The following is an 18,689-nucleotide window of genomic DNA, read 5'->3' as shown; positions in this document are numbered from 1 at the left end:
CACCGCGCTGTGATTGGTTTCCTGATGATTTCCCCGCCTCCCCCGCCCCTATCCGGCGCTCCTATTGGTCTGCCGGGCGCGGAGCGGCGCTGATTGACAGCGCGGCGCTGAGGAGGGAGCGCGGCTATGGAGGCGGTGCGGGCGCAGCGGCTGCAGCCCGGGGTGGGCGCCGGGCCCCGCGGGGCTCGGCCCGGCCTCACCGGGGCCCCCGCAGGGCTCGGACCGACACCGGCAGCGGGGTCGGGGTTGGGGCCGGGGCTGGGGCTGCCGCCGCCGCCGCCCCCGCTGGGTCTGCAGGGCCCCCCCGCGCCCCCCGGGACCGGGGCCGGGGCCGTGCCCGGGCCGCCCGCGGTGCTGCGGGAGGCGGTGGAGGCCGTGGTGCGGAGCTTCGCCAAACACACGCAGGGCTACGGCCGCGGTGAGCGGGGCCGGGGGGAGCTGGGGATGCCGAGGGACCGGGGCGGGGGGGGGGTGTCAATTTTCCCTTATTCCGTTTTTTCACTTTTCCTTATTTCCATGTCTCTTTTCCTTATTTCCGTACTTCATTTCCTTCCTTCCTTCCTTCCTTCCTTCCTTCCTTCCTTCCTTCCTTCCTTCTTTTCCTTATTTCTTTTCCTTATTTCTATACCTACCTTCCTTCCTTCTTTCCATGCCCCATTTCCTTCCTTCCTCACCCCCTCCTCCTCCCCCTGGCTCCTTTTCCTCCTTTCCATGCCCCATTTCCTTCCTCCCTTCCTTCCTCACCACCTTTTCCTCCTTTCCATGCCACTTTTCCTTCCTTACCCCCTTCTCCTTTTCCTTCTTTCTGTGCCCCATTTCCTTCCTTCCTTCCTTCCTTCCATCCTTCCTTTTCCTCCTTTCCATGCCCCTTTCCTTCTTTTCCATGCCCCAATTCCTCCTTTCCATGCCCCTTTTCCTCCCTTCCTCACCCCATTTCCTCCTTTCCATGCCTCATTTCCTTCATTCCACGCCCCAATTCCTCCCTTCCTCACCCCTTTTCCTCCTTTCCATGCCCCAATTCCTCCCTTCCTTCCCCCTTTTCCTCCTTTCCATGCCCTTTTCCTCCTTTCCATGCCCCAATTCCTCCTTTCCATGCCCTTTTCCTTCATTCCATGCCCCAATTCCTCCTTTCCATGCCCCTTTCCTCCTTTCCATGCCCCAATTCCTCCTTTCCTTCCCCCTTTTCCTCCTTTCCATGCCCCAATTCCTCCTTTCCATGCCCCAATTCCTCCTTTCCATGCCCTTTTCCTTCATTCCATGCCCCAATTCCTCCTTTCCATGCCCTTTTCCTCCTTTCCATGCCCCAATTCCTCCTTTCCATGCCCTTTTCCTCCATTCCACGCCCCATTTCCTCCCTTCCTCACCCCCTCCTCCTCCCCATTTACCCCTTCTCCTCTTTTCCACACCCCATTTCCACCCCCCGGCCCGCTCTCCCTCCCTCCCGGCCGCTCCCCGCTCCCGATCCCGGTGCAGTGAACGTGGTGGAGGCGCTGCAGGAATTCTGGCAGATGAAGCAATCCCGCGGGGCCGAGCTGCGCAACGGCGCCCTGGTGCTCTACGAGATGGTCCCGGCCGCCAGCCCCCCCTACGTCTGCTATGTCACCCTGCCCGGGGGCAGCTGCTTCGGCAGCTTCCAGGTACCGCCCCTTGAAAACCGCCCATCGCTTGTTTCTAGGATTTTTTTTTCCCCCCAAAGCTTAATAATAATAATAATAATAAAACGGTTAGTGATACAGTCAGAGTAATGAAAATTTACGGTTAGGGTGTTGTAAATGCAGGCGAAGCCAGTGAGAAGAAATGAGGATGTCTGACTCCAGTTCAGAAAGCTGGATGATTTCTTTATTATAACTATGCTAAAATACATTAATATACTATTTAAAAGAGATACTAAAACTACTTGTTCTATCATCTCTAACTCACAACCCGTGACCTTCTCTGAGAGTCCAGCCACAGGTGGATTGGGTTGGATTGGGTTGGATTGGGTTGGATTGGATTGGGTTGGATTGGATTGGGTTGGGTTGGATTGGATTGGGTTGGATTGGGTTGGATTGGGTTGGATTGGATTGGATTGGGTTGGATTGGATTGGATTGGGTTGGGTTGGATTGGATTGAATTGGGTTGGGTTGGATTGGGTTGGGTTGGATTGGATTGGGTTGGGTTGGATTGGATTGGGTTGGGTTGGATTGGATTGGATTGGATTGGATTGGGTTGGATTGGATTTGCCCTCAGGCTCAAACAATCCTCACCAGAATCCAACCAAGCAATCACCCCCAGGTAAACAATTCTCCAAGCACATTCCACATGGGAGGAACAAGGAGCAGAAATAGAAATTGTTTTCTCTTTCTTTCTCTCTGTGCTCCTCTATGAAAAATCCTGAGGGAGGGAGAAATGTGCTTGCCACATTAGGACAATTACAAGACAATAAAAAAGCAAAGAATTTCGGACGTCCGGGTGTTTTTTGGGCACTGAGCTGCCAAAACCACGCCTTGTGAACAAAGGAATAACCTTTACAAGCCATAGCCTGTTGCATATTCATATATCTCATACACGATGCATAAATTCCTTGCAAATTCAGATTTTTTTCTGGTTTTTGTCAACTCCTTCCCCTTAATCCTGGTGGTTCCATAAAGATGGAGAGAAGGTGGAAGAATGTTTCTATTTTCTGATAAGGAGGCTGTAACTCTTTATGTGTCCTGTGGCTGTTATCTCTGTGCAAAGAGTTTCTTGATTATCTCATCTCTTTCTTGAGCTGGTAAAAAAACCCTACATCACAGAGTTTCTATTTTTAACATTACGTTATAACCTAAAACTATATTTAACACACTACTTAAGAGAATTAATACAACATAACTTTCTAACATTACACATGTAATATTCATTGTAATATTTGCAAAAAGCCAATCATAAAATATGCATTTTTCACACACCCCCACCCCCGTTTCCCAAATATTTCGTCCCCTCCTGGGTGTTCTCCTCCCTGCATCTGCCTCCAAACCTCTTTAGTTGCAAGGAAATTTAATTGCAAGTTGGTCCTGGGCTGTGAAGTCCCACCAGATGCTGATCTGGGAAGATTTTCCTGTGGTTTGTGGGGTTTTGGTGTTCTTTATTCCCTGTACTGGTCACTTACAACTTAGTGCTGAGGTAGGAGATGGGATATCAGGGAAAACTGTTGGATTGGCTGATCTTCCTTCTCCTTCCCAGGATTTGATCCTTCCTTCTCCTTCCCAGGGTTAGATCCTTCCCAGGATTTGATCCTTCCTTCTCCTTCCCAGGATTTGATCCCTTTCCTTCTCCTTCCCAGGGTTAGATCCTTCCTAAGATTAGATTTTTCTTTCTCCTTCCCAGGATTTGACCCTTCCTTCTCCTTCCCAGGGTTAGATCCTTCCCAGAATTAGATTTTTCCTTCTCCTTCCCAGGATTAGATCCTTCCCAGAATTAGATTTTTCCTTCTCCTTCCCAGGATTTGATCCTTCCTTTTCCTTCCCACGATTAGGCAGAGCTTTAACTTGGCAGAGGAATATTCCTCTGCTGGAGCTCAGGATTTGTCCCAAAACCTCTCCTCCAGATGCCAAAACTCTGGGAATCAAATCAGAGCATTGGGGACCTTAAACACCATCCAATTCCAGCCCTGTCCTGTGGGCAGGGAATATCCCACTGGAGTGATCCATTCCTTCACCCCTCCTGGGAAAACTCTGACCCAAATCCCTCACCAAAGAGATTAAAGGCCCATCAGGTCCTGTCTGTGTTCCAAATTTTTTACTGCCCTTCATCTTGATTGGGAAAATGGATCCAAAGGAAAGAATTCCAGCAGCTACAGGGTCATTTCACACCAAAATCCTGGAATTGGGGGGGGGGGGGGAAATTTGGGAACAGTTTGGGTCTGAGGTAATTAATTAAACAATGCAATGTCAGGTTCTGAACCTCTTTTGATTCTGTCCCACAATCCTGTAATTTGGGGCGAATTTGGGACCACTTTGCCTCTGTAAAAAGGAATTAAATCAAATTAATCAACAACGCAGCGGGAGGTTCTGAGCCTCTTTTGGTTCTGTCCCAAAGTCTTGGAATTTGGGGCGAATTTGGGACCACTTTGCCTCTGTAAAAACGAATTAAATCAAATTAATTAAACAATGCAACTGGAGGTTCTGAACCTCTTTTGATTCTGTCCCAAAATTTGGGAATTTGGGGCGAATTTGGAACCACTTTGCCTCTGTAAAAATGAATTAAATCAAATTAATCAACAACGCAACGGGAGGTTCTGAACCTCTTTTGATTCTGTCCCAAAATTTGGGAATTTGGGGCGAATTTGGAACCACTTTGCCTCTGTAAAAATGAATTAAATCCAATTAATCAACAACGCAGCGGGACGTTCTGAACCTCTTGATTCTGTCCCAAAATCCTGGAATTTGGGGTGAATTTGGGACCACTTTGCCACTGTAAAAATGAATTAAATCATGTTAATTAAACAATGCAACTGGAGGTTCTGAACCTCCCGTTCCTGGCGCTCGGGGGGGGGCCGTGGGGCTCCTGGGGGTGTCCCCGCTGTGTCCCCTGTGTGACGCCGTGGCCCTGTGTCCCCAGTTCTGTCCCACCAAGGCCGAGGCGCGCCGGAGCGCGGCCAAGATCGCGCTGATGAACTCGGTGTTCAACGAGCACCCCTCGCGCCGCATCACCGACGACTTCATCGAGAAGAGCGTCTCCGAGGCCCTGGCGTCCTTCAACGTGAGCGCGGCTCTCGTGTTCTGTCCTTTTTATTTTTGGGTAGCATTCAGCCCTTTTCTCACCCTGAAATGGGGTGGCTTAGAGAATTAACTTAGAGGATTAACTTAAGAGAATTAAGGATTTAAAGAATTTTAATTCCGTTTTCAGGCTCGTGTGCAGGATGAGGCAATACAGACAAATGTGATAATTCGCACCTGTCACAATCAGAAACCAACTATTTCTAATTTCTAAACTTTTTTTTTTCTAATTTCTAAACTTTTTTTTCTAATTTCTAAACTTTTTTTCTAATTTCTAAACTTATTTCTAATTCCTTTTCAGTCTCATGTGTAGGGTGAGGCAGTACAGGTGTTATAATTCACACCCATCACAATCAGAAGCCAATTTCTAATTTCTAAACTTTTTTCTAATTTCTAAGCTTTTTTTCTAATTTCTAAGCTTTTTTTTTCTAATTTCTAAACTTTTTTTCTGATTTCTAAACTTTTTTTCTAATTTCTAAACTTATTTCTAATTCCATTTTCAGTCTCATGTTTAGGGTGGGACAATACAGATATTAAAATTGACACCTGTCACAATCAGAAGCCAACTATTTCTAATTTCTAAGCTTTTTTCCTAATTTCTAAACTTTTTTTTTCTAATTTCTAAACTTATTTCTAATTCCTAAATTTATTTCTAATTCCATTTTCAGTCTTGCGTGAAGCTTGAGGCGCTACAGATAAATATATAATTAATATAATATAATATAATATAATATAATATAATATAATATAATATAATATAATATAATATAATCTATAGAATATAATAGAATATAATAGAATATAAGACATATATTTTCTCTCATATGAGAAGAACAGCAAAACAAAAAAACACCAACTGCAGGTTGTTTTTAATATTTGGCCATCATTATTTATCTCCAGCTCCCTAAAGCTTCCCATGCCAATTCTGGGAAAATTTACCCAGCTTTTTGTCTGTCTGTCGTCCACATGTGCCAGCTCAGCCCGTGCTGGCATCAGGCACTCCTGAATCCCGCTGGGAACTGCAGGATTGGGAATTCCCAGGGGTGGGAATGGCAGCTCCATGTCTGGAATTTCTCTGCAGGGCAACCGAGAAGAGGCGGATAATCCCAACACCGGGATCGGGGCCTTCCGCTTCATGCTGGAGTCCAACAAGGGAAAATCCATGCTGGAATTCCAGGTACTGCTTCCAGTTTGTGCTGATCCTGTTCCTGGGTTGGTTCAGGGATGTTTGGGTTGGTGTCCCACGTGGGTTTTTTTAGTTTTTTCCCCCTGGGAAATGAACTCGGGGTTTCATTCTGATCGGATTCGGGGTAATTCCGGTACCGCCCTTGGAATTGGGTTTCTCGCTGTGATATTTCCAAATGTCCTAATTGCAGTGGTCCAGTTAATTAGTGGGATTCATCCCTGAAAGCGGGGGGAGCGAGAGCTCCCACAGGATGGGAAGATGTTCCCCCCAAAGTGGAATTTGGGGCTGGGATTGGGCGTCCGTGGTGTCGTGACCCCAAACCACAGTCCTTGTATCCCACTGGAATGTGGGAAGAACAACAGGACAAGGGGAGGCCTGAGGTGCCAAGGGAAGGTTCTGGAAGGTGGATCAGGATTAGGAGAGTAGCTGGGAATGGAGTATCTGCTCCCATGCAAATACACACATGTATACAATTATAGCTATATATTTGTATATACAATTAAAGATATATTTGCAAAGCAAACATTCACAGGGGACATTCTCTTAGTGAGCCCCCACTTTAGAGAGTCACTGCATTTAAATTCTATTATTTTCCTTTATTTATTATTAAATTTTAATATTTTCCTTTAATGTAGAGTTCCCTAATGAGGTGCCTAAATCACTATATTCTATCACTCTGCTGCTGTGAGCATTTATGAGAGTTTATTTCCATGCATCAAAGAACATTTTATGCTGCCAACCTTCCAAAACACAGAAGTGGGAGTCACCCAGCTCTGAGCAATCCCAGCCCACGCAGAAATGGTGGGTTTTGTATTTTTAAACCTTCCCCTTTTTGTATTTTAAACTATCCCAGGAGCTGATGACAGTTTTCCAGCTGCTGCACTGGAACGGGAGCCTGAAGGCCATGAGGGAACGCCAGTGCTCACGCCAGGTGAGTCCAGGGCTCCTTCCCATTGCTGAGCTTCCCCCGACGCCTTGGGAAGGACAGCTGACCCAGATCTCAGGCCCAAGAACATAAATTATGTGGGTTGAAGAACAGAAAAACAAGAAAAAATGGGAATTCATGGGCTGGAGCTGTAATTGGACTCCAATTTGCAAATGGAGCAGAACTTAAAAAAGTGAGAGACCTCGTGACCAGTTGTGCATTTTGTGACCATTTTGGGTCCATTTTGTGACCATTTTGGGTTCATTTTGTGACCATTTTGGGTCCATTTTGTCACTATTTGGGTCCATCTTGTGTTCATTTTGTGACCATCTTGGATCCATTTTGTGACCATTTTGTGACCATTTTGGGTCCATTTTGTGATCATCTTGTGACTATTTTGGAGCTCTCACACTGCCCAAGGTGCATCCATTGAGGAGATCCTTTTAATAAATCCCTACTTAATGAATAAACTCTGCCTAACCTCTCTCCTAGCCCAACCTTCACAAAGCATCATTCCCTTAAGATTTTTTTTCCCAACCTTAACAATTCCATCGCCTCCCACAAGGTTTTTTTCCCCAAACCTTAACAATTCTCTGCCTCCCATTCCCACCAGGAAGTCCTGGCTCACTACTCCCACCGTGCTCTGGACGATGACATCCGAAACCAGATGGCCCTGGACTGGGTGAACCGGGAGCAGAACATTCCAGGAGCCCTTTCCCGGGAGCTGGCGGCCACCGAGCGCGAGCTGGACGAGGCCCGGCTGGCCGGGAAGGAGCTGAGGTTCCACAAGGAGAAGAAGGACATCCTGCTGCTGGCAGCTGGCCAGCTGGGCTCAGCACACTCCTCTGGCTGCTGAACCCCAAAATCCCACCCCAGGTGATCCCAAAATTACTTTCCCCAATCCCGGCCCGTTTGCACATTTGAAAGAAATTTAGGGAAAAAGCTCCTGAATGGGTTTTAGCAAGTTTCATTCTGGTTTTTAGAGCTGCTCCTCGTTCCTTCATTACTCCTTTGAGAGCTCCTTATTCCCTAGGGAATTTTTACACTCCTCTGATTGCTGAACCCCAAAATCCCACCCTTGGTGATCCTAAAACCCTTCCCCAAATCCCATTTGCACGTTTGAAAGAAATTTAGGGGAAAAGCTCCTGATTTTAGGAAGTTTCATCCTGGTTTTTAGAGCTGCTCCTCATTCCTTCATTGCTCCCTTGAGAGCTCCTTATTCCCTAGGGAACTTTTTATTCCCTCATTCCCTACAGATTTTTTTCCTGTCCCTTATTTTTGGGGTTCAAAACAAAACCCATTGGATCCCCTCCCTCCTGCAGCAGAAGGGGACCAATTAGAGCTCTTTGATGAGCTCTTTAATTAAATGAGCGGATGCCAACGTGTGCAATATCCAGATTTAATTTTGGAATTAAATCTGGGATCAGCCTGCAGCATTCCAGTCCCAAGCACAGCAGGGATCTGCAGTTCCCCCCTGGAATTGCCCTGGCTGTAGCCAAACATCAGCATTGGAAGGTTGGAAAAATCTTGGAGAGTTTGTGGATGAGGGAGGGATTTGCACTAATCATTCCTTATCCCTTGTATCCGTATGGAATTTAGACTATATTTACCTTTAAAACCCCTTTTATGGCATGGAATTGTTCAAACAGCTCCCAAGAAAATGTCAGTTTATCCATGGAAATTTCCATTTTGCTCCCCTTTTCCCCAGCAGACTGGGAATACAAACTGAATTCCAAGCCAGATTTCCTTTTTTCACCCCAGCTTTTAGAGCTTTTCCCACTTCTTATCCCCTGCAGATTCCACTGTTCCCACCCTCCTCCTTCCCTCTGCCTGACCACGGGATATTCCAGCAATAATCTTTGTTTTTAGGATAAAATTGGAATAATTCCATTATCTGTAGGTACCCCATTTTTGTATCCACGTCCTAACGAGCCTATTTTGGGGGTTTATATATTTTTTTATGCTTTCTACAAACACTATTAACGTTTGATGTCGCTGGAAATTGGATTTAAAAGGGATTTTTTTGGGGGGTGGGGGGGGTTGTGGGGTGTCATTTTCCTGAAATGTGGGAAAAATTTTGATTTAGGAATAACATTGTGTTAATCTATTCTGCACATAAGGGAATCCCTGAAGCTCCTCTCAGCACTTCCAGTGGCTTTATGCTCCAAATAAACAAATCTGGGAGGACTTTGGGAGTTCCATCACTGTGGAATTAAAAAAAATAATAATAATAAAAGGGAAGAAAAAGAATAAAAATAAAATATTCCATTGCTTGCGGGATCAGGGCGCCAGTTTGGAGGCTCTGGATCTCCGTGGAAGGCGTAAAATTAACAAAATTGAAATTTTCTCAGTATGGAGAAAGTCGTGCTCCTTGTTGAGGCGGTGGAATTACGGGATAAACACTGCTGTGGATTTTATACAATAAACCCAGCGATTTTGGTTAACTTTGGTGCTCTTGCTCGGTTTTTTTTTTTTGGGGGGGGGGGGCGGGCAGTTGTGCCCAAAAACTGCTTTGAGCTGCTTTAGTGTGGGGTTCAAAATTCCCAGGGTTGGAAATTCCCAGAGTTGAAAATTCCCGGGGTTCAAAACCTGGCATTGAAAATTCAATTCCCGGGGTTGAGAATACCTGGGGTTCAAAATTCCCAGGGTTGGAAATTCCAGGGGTTGAAAATTCCCAGGGTTCGAAATTCCTGGGATTCAAAACCTGGGGTTCAAAATTCCCAGGGTTGGAAATTCCCAGGATTGGAAATTCTCAGGATTCAAAATCTGGGCTTGAGAATTCCCAGGGCTGGAAATTCCAGGGGTTGAAAATTCCCAGGGTTGAAAACCTGGGGTTGAGAATTTCCGGAGTTCAAAATTCCTGGGATTTCAAAATTCCCGGGGTTGAGAATTCTCGGGATTCAAAACCTGGGGTTGAGAATTCCCGGAGTTCAAAATTCCCGGGGTTGAGAATTCCCGGGATTCAAGACCTGGGGTTGAGAATTACCGGAGTTCAAAATTCCCAGGGTTGAGAATTCCCGGGATTCAAGGCCTGGGGTTCGAAATTCCAGGGGCAAAGAGAACTAGCCCGACCTTCTCACTATGGCGGCAAGACCTCGTGACCTTCTCAACATGGCGGAACGGGCACTTCCGCCCAACGCCCTCCTCAAAATGGCCGCGCCCATAGGTTCGCCGCACTCCCTCCTCAAAATGGCCGCGCCGGTACTTCCGCCATATTCCCTCCCACTTCCGGCGCGCTCCCGGCGTGCCCCGGTACTCTCGGCAAGATGGCGGACGTGCTGGATCTTCATGAGGCGGGCGGCGAGGATTTCGCTATGGACGAGGACGGGGACGGTGAGCGCGGGGCTGGGGCGATGGCGCCCGGCCCAGAGCGGCCCCGCCGAGCGATCCGGCCGCGTCCCGGCTCGGCGGAGCCGCTCCCGCCGCCTCTGGCCGCGTCGGCCTCAGGGACAGCCCCGGGCCGCGGCGGGGGTTGCTGTGGTTGTCAGGGGGCTCCTGCTCCGTGCTGGGGGGGTCATTTCCAGCTTGGGGGGTCCTGCCCAGCCCAGGGGTCATTCCCAGCCCAGTGGTCACCCCCAACCTGGGGGTCATTCCCAGCCCAGTGGTCACTCCCAGCCTGGGGGGTCATTCCCATCCCAGTGGTCATTCCCATCCTGGGGGTCTTTTCCATCCCAGTGGTCATTCTCAGCCCAATGGTCACTCCCATCCCAGTGGTCACTCCCATCCCAGTGGTCACTCCCAGCCCAGTGGTCACTCCCAGCCCAGTGGTCATTCCCATCCCAGGGGTCATTCCCATCCCAGTGGTCACTCCCAACCCAGGGGTCATTCCCAACCCAGTGGTCACTCCCAACCTGGGGGTCACTCCCATCCCAGGGGTCATTCCCATCCCAGTGGTCACTCCCATCCTAGTGGTCACTCCCATCCCAGGGGTCACTCCCATCCCAGTGGTCACTCCCATCCCAGTGGTCACTCCCAGCCCAGTGGTCACTCCCATCCCAGGGGTCATTCCCATCCCAGGGGTCACTCCCATCCCTGGGGTCACTCCCATCCCAGGGGTCATTCCCATCCCAGTGGTCACTCCCAACCTGGGGGTCACTCCCATCCCAGTGGTCATTCCCATCCCAGTGGTCACTCCCATCCTAGTGGTCATTCCCATCCCAGGGGTCACTCCCATCCCAGTGGTCACTCCCATCCCAGTGGTCACTCCCAGCCCAGTGGTCACTCCCAGCCGGGTTGAGGGCTCCCTGTCCATCCCAGGGGGGTCCCAGCTCCTGCTGACCCCCCAATCCCCCCCTGCCACCCCCCAGAGAGCATCCACAAGCTGAAGGAGAAGGCCAAGAAGCGCAAGGGCCGCGGCTTCGGCTCAGGTGAGACCCCAAACCCCCCCCCCAGACCCTTTCCCGGGCGCTCTGGGTGACCCCTAAAGTTTGGGGGTCCCTTTCTTCCCCCCCATTTTTCCCTCCTTTGTTTTTCCAGAGGAAGGATCCCGCGCTCGGGTGCGCGAGGATTACGACAGCGTGGAGCAGGACGGGGACGAGCCGGGGCCACAGAGATGTGAGGGGGATTTTGGGGACCTGCAGGGCTTACAGGGGGGCTCCCCTTCCCCTCCCCTCACTCCCAGGATTTATTTTAGGGCAAACCCAAGCTGGGGATTTGGGGGAGATGCTTCCTTGGCATCCCAAGTGTCACCAAGGAAGGGATTTCTGGGATGAGCTTTTCCCCAATCTCCAAGGATTTGGGGGCTCTGGGCCTCCATCTCCCTTTCCAACCTGTGAAAAATGAGTGATTTTGGGGTGACAAACCCTTCCCACCACAGCAAGAAGGAATTGAGGCCAAGCTGGGATGATTTTTCCCAATTTCCCTGGGTCAACCCCCAAATCTCACCCCTGACAGGACCACAGAGATGTGAGGGGGATTTTGGGGACCTGCAGGGCTTTTAGGGGGGCTCCCCTTCCCCTCCCCTCACTCCCAGGATTTATTTTAGGGCAAACCCAAGCTGGGGATTTGGGGGAGATGCTGCTTCCTTGGCATCCCAAGTGTCACCAAGGAAGGGATTTCTGGGATGAGCTTTTCCCCAATCTCCAAGGATTTGGGGGCTCTGAGCCTCCATCTCCCTTTCCAAGCTGTGAAAAATGAGCGATTTTGGGGTGACAAACCCTTCCCACCCCAACAAAGAGGAATTTGGGTCATGCTGGGATGATTTTTCCCCAATTTCCCTGGGTCAACCCCCAAATCTCACCCCCGAGGGGCTCCATGTCTCACCCCTCCCCAAATTTGGGGGTGTAAAGCTCTGTGACCCCCCTCTTTTCCTGCCCAGCCGTGGAGGGCTGGATCCTGTTTGTGACAGGGGTGCACGAAGAGGCCACGGAGGAGGACGTGCACGACAGATTCGCCGAATTTGGGGAGATCAAAAACATCCACCTGAACCTGGACCGGCGCACGGGATACCTCAAGGTGGGCAGGGGGGCACTTTTGGGGACCCCCAAGCTCCATCTCAGCCTGGGGGAGGCTCCAGGGTGGGAGGTGCCAGGGGTGCACCCCAAAACTGAGCCAATTCCAGGGGTTATGGGAGTATCTGCACCTCAAAATTGATTTGTTGGGAGGTTCCTGCATCCCAAAACTGAGCTGGGGGTTGGGCTGGGAGCTGGATTCCCCCAGGGCCTGGGGTCATTCCCAGTCCTAAACTTGGGGTTTCAGGTGTCTGTGCACCCCAAACCTGAACTGGGAATTTCCTCCAGTGCCTGGGCTCATTCCCAATCCTAAACTTGGGGTTTCAGGGGGTCCATGCACCCCAAACCTGAACTGGGAATTCCCTCAGTGCCTGGGCTCATTCCCATTCCTGGTCCTAATCCCAGGGGTTCCCAGTGCCGGGCTTCATTCCTGTCCCTAAAGTCGGGGTGTCAGAGGGTCCATGCACCCCAAAGCTGAGCTGGGAGTTCCCTCAGTGCCTGAGTTCATTCCCATCCCTAAACTTGGAGTTTCAGGTGTCTGTGCACCCCAAATCTGAGCTGGGCTCATTCCAGTTCCTAAACCCAGAGTTTCAGGGGATCTGTGCACCCCAAACCTGAGCTGGGAATTCCCTCAGTGCCTGGGCTCATTCCCGTTCCTAAACCTGGGGTGGCAGAGGGTCCATGCACCCCAAAGCTGAGCTGGGAGTTCCTCTGGTGCCCAGGCTCATTCCCATTCCTAAACCTGGGGTGGCAGAGGGTCCATGCACCCCAAACCTGAGTTCCCCCAGTGCCTGGGCTCATTCCCAACCCTAAACCCGTGGTGTCAGGGGATCTGTGCACCCCAAATCTGAGCTGGGCTCATTCCCAACCCTAAACCTGGGGTGTCAGGGGATCTGTGCACCCCAAACCTGAGCTGGGCTCATTCCCAACCCTAAACCCGGGGTGTCAGGGATCTGTGCACCCCAAACCTGAGCTGGGCTCATTCCCAACCCTAAACCTGGGGTGTCAGGGGATGTGTGCACCCCAAATCTGAGCTGGGCTCATTCCAGTTCCTAAACCCAGAGTTTCAGGGGTCTGTGCACCCCAAACCTGAGCTGGGCTCATTCCCATTCCTAAACCCGGGGTGTCAGGGATCTGTGCACCCCAAATCTGAGCTGGGCTCATTCCCAACCCTAAACCTGGGGTGTCAGGGGATCTGTGCACCCCAAACCTGAGCTGGGCTCATTCCCAACCCTAAACCCGGGGTGTCAGGGATCTGTGCACCCCAAATCTGAGCTGGGCTCATTCCCAACCCTAAACCCGGGGTGTCAGGGGATCTGTGCACCCCAAACCTGAGCTGGGCTCATTCCCATTCCTAAACCTGGGGTGTCAGGGGTCCGTGCACCCCAAACCTGAGCTGGGCTCATTCCCATTCCTAAACCTGGGGTGTCAGGGGATGTGTGCACCCCAAATCTGAGCTGGGCTCATTCCAGTTCCTAAACCCAGAGTTTCAGGGGATCTGTGCACCCCAAACCTGAGCTGGGCTCATTCCCATTCCTAAACCCGGGGTGTCAGGGGGTCCCTGCACCCCAAACCTGAGTTCCCCCAGTGCCTGGGCTCATTCCCAACCCTAAGCCCGGGGTGCCAGGGGGTCTGACAGTGGGCTGGACCCCAAAGCTGAGCCTGGGCTCCTTCCCAACCCCGTTCCTGATCCCGTCCCACCCCAGGGCTACACGCTGGTGGAGTACGAGACGTACAAGGAGGCGCAGGCAGCCATGGAGGGGCTCAACGGGCAGGAGCTGATGGGGCAGCCGGTCAGCGTGGACTGGTGCTTCGTCAGGGGCCCCCCCAAGGGCAAGAGGAGGTGAGGCAATCCCAGGGAATCCCAGGGAATTCCTGGAGCTGGGAATGGGAGGGGCTTGTGGGACTTCCCTGGGCTAGGGGAATGGGGGAATTCCATGCAGCGCTAGGGGGTGGTGGGGTTAAAATAGGGATGAAGGCCCCAAAATGCCCTTCTCATGGACCCCTTCCTTCACTCTTCTTCTCTCCATTTCCTGGACCCTTTTCCCCCATTTCCTGGACCCTTTTCCCCCATTTCCTGTACCCTTTTCCTTCCCTTTCCCCTCCTTTTTCTCTTTCCTCCCCCTTACTTCCTTTTTTCTTTTTCCCTCTTTACTTTTCCCATTCCCTTATCCTTTTTCCCTTTTTCCCATTTCCTTTTTCCTCCCTCTTCCTTCCCTTTTCCTTTTTCTCTTTACTTTCCCCATTCCTTTATATTCTTTTCCGTTTTTCTCTTTTTTTCCCCCTTCCTTCCCTTTCCCTTTTTCTTACTTTACTTTCCCCATTCCCTTATCCTCTTCTCCCTTATTCTCTTTTCCCTTTCCCTGTTTTCCTCTTCCCTCCTCCTTCCTTCCTTTCCCCCTTTTCTCGTTACTTTTCCCATTCCCTTATCCTCTTTTCCTTTCCCCCTTTTCCTCTTTCCTGCCCCTTCCTTCCCTTTTCCCTCTTCACTTTCTCCATTCCATTATCCTCTTTTCCCTTTTCCTCTTTCTTTTCCCTTCCTTCCATTTTCCCTTTTCTCTCTTTACTTTCCCCATTCCCTTATCCTTTTTCCCTTTTTCCCTTTCTTCCCCTTTTTTCCCCTTTTTTCCCCTTTTTTCCCTTTTTCCCCTTTTTTCCCCCTTTTTCTCCCATTTTTTCCCCTTTTTTTCCCCCCTATTTCCCCCCCATTTTCCCCCTTCCCCCCCTTTTTTTTCCCCTTTTCCCCCCCCTTTTCCCCCTTTTTTCCCCCTTTTTCCCCCCCCTATTTCCCCTCTTTTTCCCCCATTTTCCCCCCTTCTCCCCCCCTTTTTTTTTCCCCCTTTTTCCCCTATTTCCCCCCACTTTTTTTCCCCCTTCCCCCCTCTTTTCCCTTTTTTTTTCCCTTTTTTTCCCTTCCCCACCTCTTCCCTGTTTTCCAGGGGCGGGCGCCGGCGGAGCCGCAGTCCGGACCGGCGCCGCCGATGATGGATCCAGACCTCCACCCCTTTGTGTCCCACCTCCAAACTGGGAGGAAACTGGGCAAACTGGGCTTTGTACACGGCCTCGAGGAGCCAAACCAGCTCCATCCCCTGGGGGAATTCGGGTTTTATGGAATTTTATTGTTTTCAAAGGACAAATATGAGGGGGAAGCAGCAGTTTCTGAGGGCTGGGGGGGATTTCCCTCAGGTTTGGGGGATCTCTCCCAGCCCCCCATCCCAGAACATCCCAGGAGTTTTTTTTCCATGCCCCAGGCAAACCTAAATCTCCCATGGTATTTATCCCTCCTGGAAATTCCTTGTTTTGTGTCAAATAACAAGATTTTGTCTAAGTTTGTCTTCTTGTTCTTTGCTTTTCATTAAAGCTCCCTAAAATCCCTAAAATTTCCCTGAAAAAATCCCTCCCCATCCAGGCTGCTGGATCCCCGAGGATCCTGGGGATCCCTCCCAGTCTGGCATTAGAACAACTCAGCTCTTGGAAAATACATATTTTTTTTTTCCCTTAAAACTGGGGGGACCCAATGGGGTCCCAGATGTGCCAGCATCCAGCTGTGCCCCCCAAGCCCACAGATGTGCCCACCACCCCCTACACTGGGGGGAAACCAGACCCTGGGGGGAAAAAGCTGCTGGGAAGATGAGGCAGGAGCAGGATGAGGCTATTGGGGGACCCTGGGAAGTTGGGGTGCACCCACCAGCTCCCCCGAATTCAGGCTCGTGCAGAGTTTGTGCCGACAGAGGGATGGAAGAGCTGACCCTCAGCAGGGTTCAGAGGGGTCCTGGCTTTGGGGGATGGGGGTCCCCAAATCCCTGGGTGGGACTGGGGGGGGGTCCCTAAGAGCCAGGCCCCCCGCAGAAGGCGCCGAGGTGCCGCAGGGCCTCCGGCTGCATGGAGTGCCGGCGGAGCAGCGCTCGGGGCGGCAGCGGCGGCAGCAGCCCGGCCCTGCCCGGCCCGGGCGGCTCCGGCGGGAGCGTTCCGGAGCCGCGGCGCTCCGGCAGCCCCGCCGGGTGCCGCAGCGGCCCGGGAGGGGCGGCTAGCTCGGGGTCCCGCCGCAGGGGTTTGCCCCGCGGAGGATCGGGGGCCCAACGCCCCACGGGGGGCACCCGTTCTGCCCAGGTGGCTCCCGGCAGCCCCGAGACCTCGCGTCCCTCCACGCTGTGGCGGCGCGGGCGCAGCCGCAGCCCCTCCAGCCCCGCCGCCAGCCGCTCCGGGGGCACCGATGTCCCTTCCAGCGACCCCCGTGGCCCTTCAGGAGAACCCCACGACCCTTCTGAGGGGCCCCGTGTCCCCTCCAAGGGTCTCCGTGTGCCCTCCGGGGGTCCCCGCATCTCGTCTAAGGCTCTCCCTGCTCCCTCTGCGGGTCCCTGTGTCCCTTCCTGGGTCCCCTCCGAGTGTGCCCGCATTCCCTCCACCCCCGGCGCCGCCAGCCCCCAGGGCTCCGAGTTCAGCCTCTTCAGCTGCCGCTTGGGCCCGGCCCGGGAAGGTTCTGGAGCGGGAGCCGCGGGCGGGAAGCGGAACACATCGCGCTCCTCGTCCCTCCCGCCGGCCCCCGGCGACGCCGCCGCCCGCACCTGCACCTGCGAGGGCGACGCGCACAGAGCGGGCGACGGGGGCGAGTTCAGGTACTGCCGGGTGGTCTTGGTGCCGCGGGGCGACGTGGCCGAGGTGATGATGATGACATCGCGCCCGCGCTCCCGACACGCGTCCAGCAGCACCTGCAGCGTCTCCCGGTCCCCGCGCTCCAGGGCGTAAACCAGCGCCGAGCCCCCCGCGTAATCCCGGGCGCTGGGGTCGGCCCCGTGGGCTAGCAAGGTGGCGACCACGGCCGGGCCGGCTCGCTCGGCGCAGGCGTGCATGAGCGCCGTTTTGCCGGCTTTGTCGGGGATGTTGGGGTCGGCGCCGTTCTCCAGCAGGTACTGAACCATCCGCGGCTGCTCGGGCGGCTCGGCGTAGCCGGCCCGGCACGCTGCCATCAGCGGCGTGGTGCCCGCGGCGTTGCCTTCGTTGATGTAGGCTCCCCCTTCCAGCAGCAGGCGGGTGAGGCGGAATTTCCCTTGGGATACGGCGCGCAGCAGCGCCGAGCCCTCGGCCGGGATCATGGGGAGCCCCCCCGGTGGCACCGCGGCGCTGGGCATGGCCGGGCTCGCGGGGTGGAGGGCAGGGACGGGGGTGGCACTCGCTCACTGCAAGGGGGAGAGGGTGCGGTGAGACCCCCCGGGATGGGCTCAGGGTGAGACTCCCCAGCGTGAGACCCCGGAGTCCCTCCAGGATGGGGTGTTCCCCCCTCCGTGCCTCAGTTTCCCCAGCAAGGGGAGGGTTGCCGAGCTCTCCAGGCTGTGTCCCCTCCGCCCGCACCCCCAAACTCCACCTGCCCCTGCCGACATTCCTCAAATGCCTTCCTCCTGCACCCCCTCCTCATCCTCCTCCCGCTCCTCCCTTTGCCCCACCCACTCCCCCTGCCCACAGCCCCATCCCGACCTGGACTCCTACAACCTGCGGGCACCCCGATCCCTGCGGGCGCCCCAATCCCTGCGGGCACCCCATCCCTGTGGGCACCCCAATCCCTGCGGGCACCCCAATCCCTGCAGACACCCCGATCCCTGCGGGTTCCCCAATCCCTGCGGACACCCCGACCCCTGCGGGTTCCCCAATCCCTGCGGGTTCCCCAATCCCTGCGGGTTCCCCAATCCCTGCGGACACCCCGATCCCTGCCCGCACCCCAATCCCTGCGGGTTCCCCAATCCCTGCGGGTTCCCCAATCCCTGCCCGCACCCCAATCCCTGCGGGTTCCCCAGTCCCTGCGGGTACCCCGATCCCTGTGGGCACCCCAGTCCCTGCGGGTTCCCCGATTCCTGCGGGTTCCCCAATCCTTGCGGGTACCCCGATCCCTGCCCGCACCCCATCCCTGCCCGCACGGTTCCCATGGCGACGCCCGCTCATCCCGCTCCGACCAGCCGGGAGAATGCGGGAGAATCCAGCACCTTCCCTCTCCCCTCGGTCCCCTGAGACACCCCCGAGCCCGAGCCTGGGGGCTGTCCCGTCACCCCCCCCCCTCCCAGCGAGGACCCCCCCCCCCATCCAGCCCCTCTCCATCCCCATTTTACCGTGGCCACCGGAGCGTGGGGTCCCTCGTCCCGGTTCGCACGGGGACGGGGCTGTCGGGGACAGCGGCCCGCGGCCGCCATCCCGGCCTGCCGCCGGTGAGGCGGGGGGGGCGGGAGGTGATGTGGAGGGTCCCCCCCCCGCTCCCGCAGCGCTATTTTTGGCAGCTGCCGGCGCGGGGTGTGGGGGGGTGGGGGCTGGAGCGGGATGAATCACCCACGGCGCATCCAGCGCCCGGCCCTGCGTGGGAGTCGGCAGCGGGGACCGGGGGCTGGGGGGCACGGGGGAGGGGGCTG

At 53.7% G+C, this 18,689-nt stretch overlaps 3 protein-coding genes across 3 annotated transcripts; 2 read left to right on the top strand and 1 right to left on the bottom strand.

Annotated features, from left to right (window-relative positions):
* Positions 1–126: 126 nt before the first annotated feature.
* LIX1L (limb and CNS expressed 1 like) lies at positions 127–9,291 on the top strand. The gene is made up of 6 exons (XM_054001148.1): positions 127–418; positions 1,474–1,637; positions 4,579–4,719; positions 5,818–5,913; positions 6,776–6,853; positions 7,461–9,291. Exons 1-6 carry the CDS (start codon positions 127–129, stop codon positions 7,701–7,703), a joined length of 1,014 nt encoding a protein of 337 aa, XP_053857123.1. The 3' UTR covers positions 7,704–9,291.
* An 810-nt stretch (positions 9,292–10,101) lies between these two features.
* RBM8A (RNA binding motif protein 8A) lies at positions 10,102–15,625 on the top strand. The gene is made up of 6 exons (XM_054001274.1): positions 10,102–10,180; positions 11,155–11,214; positions 11,324–11,401; positions 12,165–12,301; positions 14,004–14,140; positions 15,237–15,625. The coding sequence occupies exons 1-6, from the start codon at positions 10,114–10,116 to the stop codon at positions 15,280–15,282; spliced, it is 525 nt and encodes a 174-aa protein (XP_053857249.1). The 5' UTR covers positions 10,102–10,113; the 3' UTR covers positions 15,283–15,625.
* Positions 15,396–18,490, bottom strand: ANKRD34A (ankyrin repeat domain 34A). The gene is made up of 2 exons (XM_054001273.1): positions 18,396–18,490; positions 15,396–17,474 (listed from the first exon to the last, which is right to left on the bottom strand). Exon 2 carries the CDS (start codon positions 17,424–17,426, stop codon positions 16,125–16,127), a length of 1,302 nt encoding a protein of 433 aa, XP_053857248.1. The 5' UTR covers positions 17,427–17,474; positions 18,396–18,490; the 3' UTR covers positions 15,396–16,124.
* Between the last annotated feature and the right edge of the window lie 199 nt (positions 18,491–18,689).

The sequence above is a fragment of the Vidua macroura genome, chromosome 29, assembly GCF_024509145.1.
Source record: "Vidua macroura isolate BioBank_ID:100142 chromosome 29, ASM2450914v1, whole genome shotgun sequence".
NCBI classification, from domain to species: Eukaryota; Metazoa; Chordata; class Aves; order Passeriformes; family Viduidae; genus Vidua; species Vidua macroura.
The sequence above is the reverse complement of the archived record's forward strand: the minus strand, read 5'-3'. Positions and strand labels throughout refer to the sequence as shown.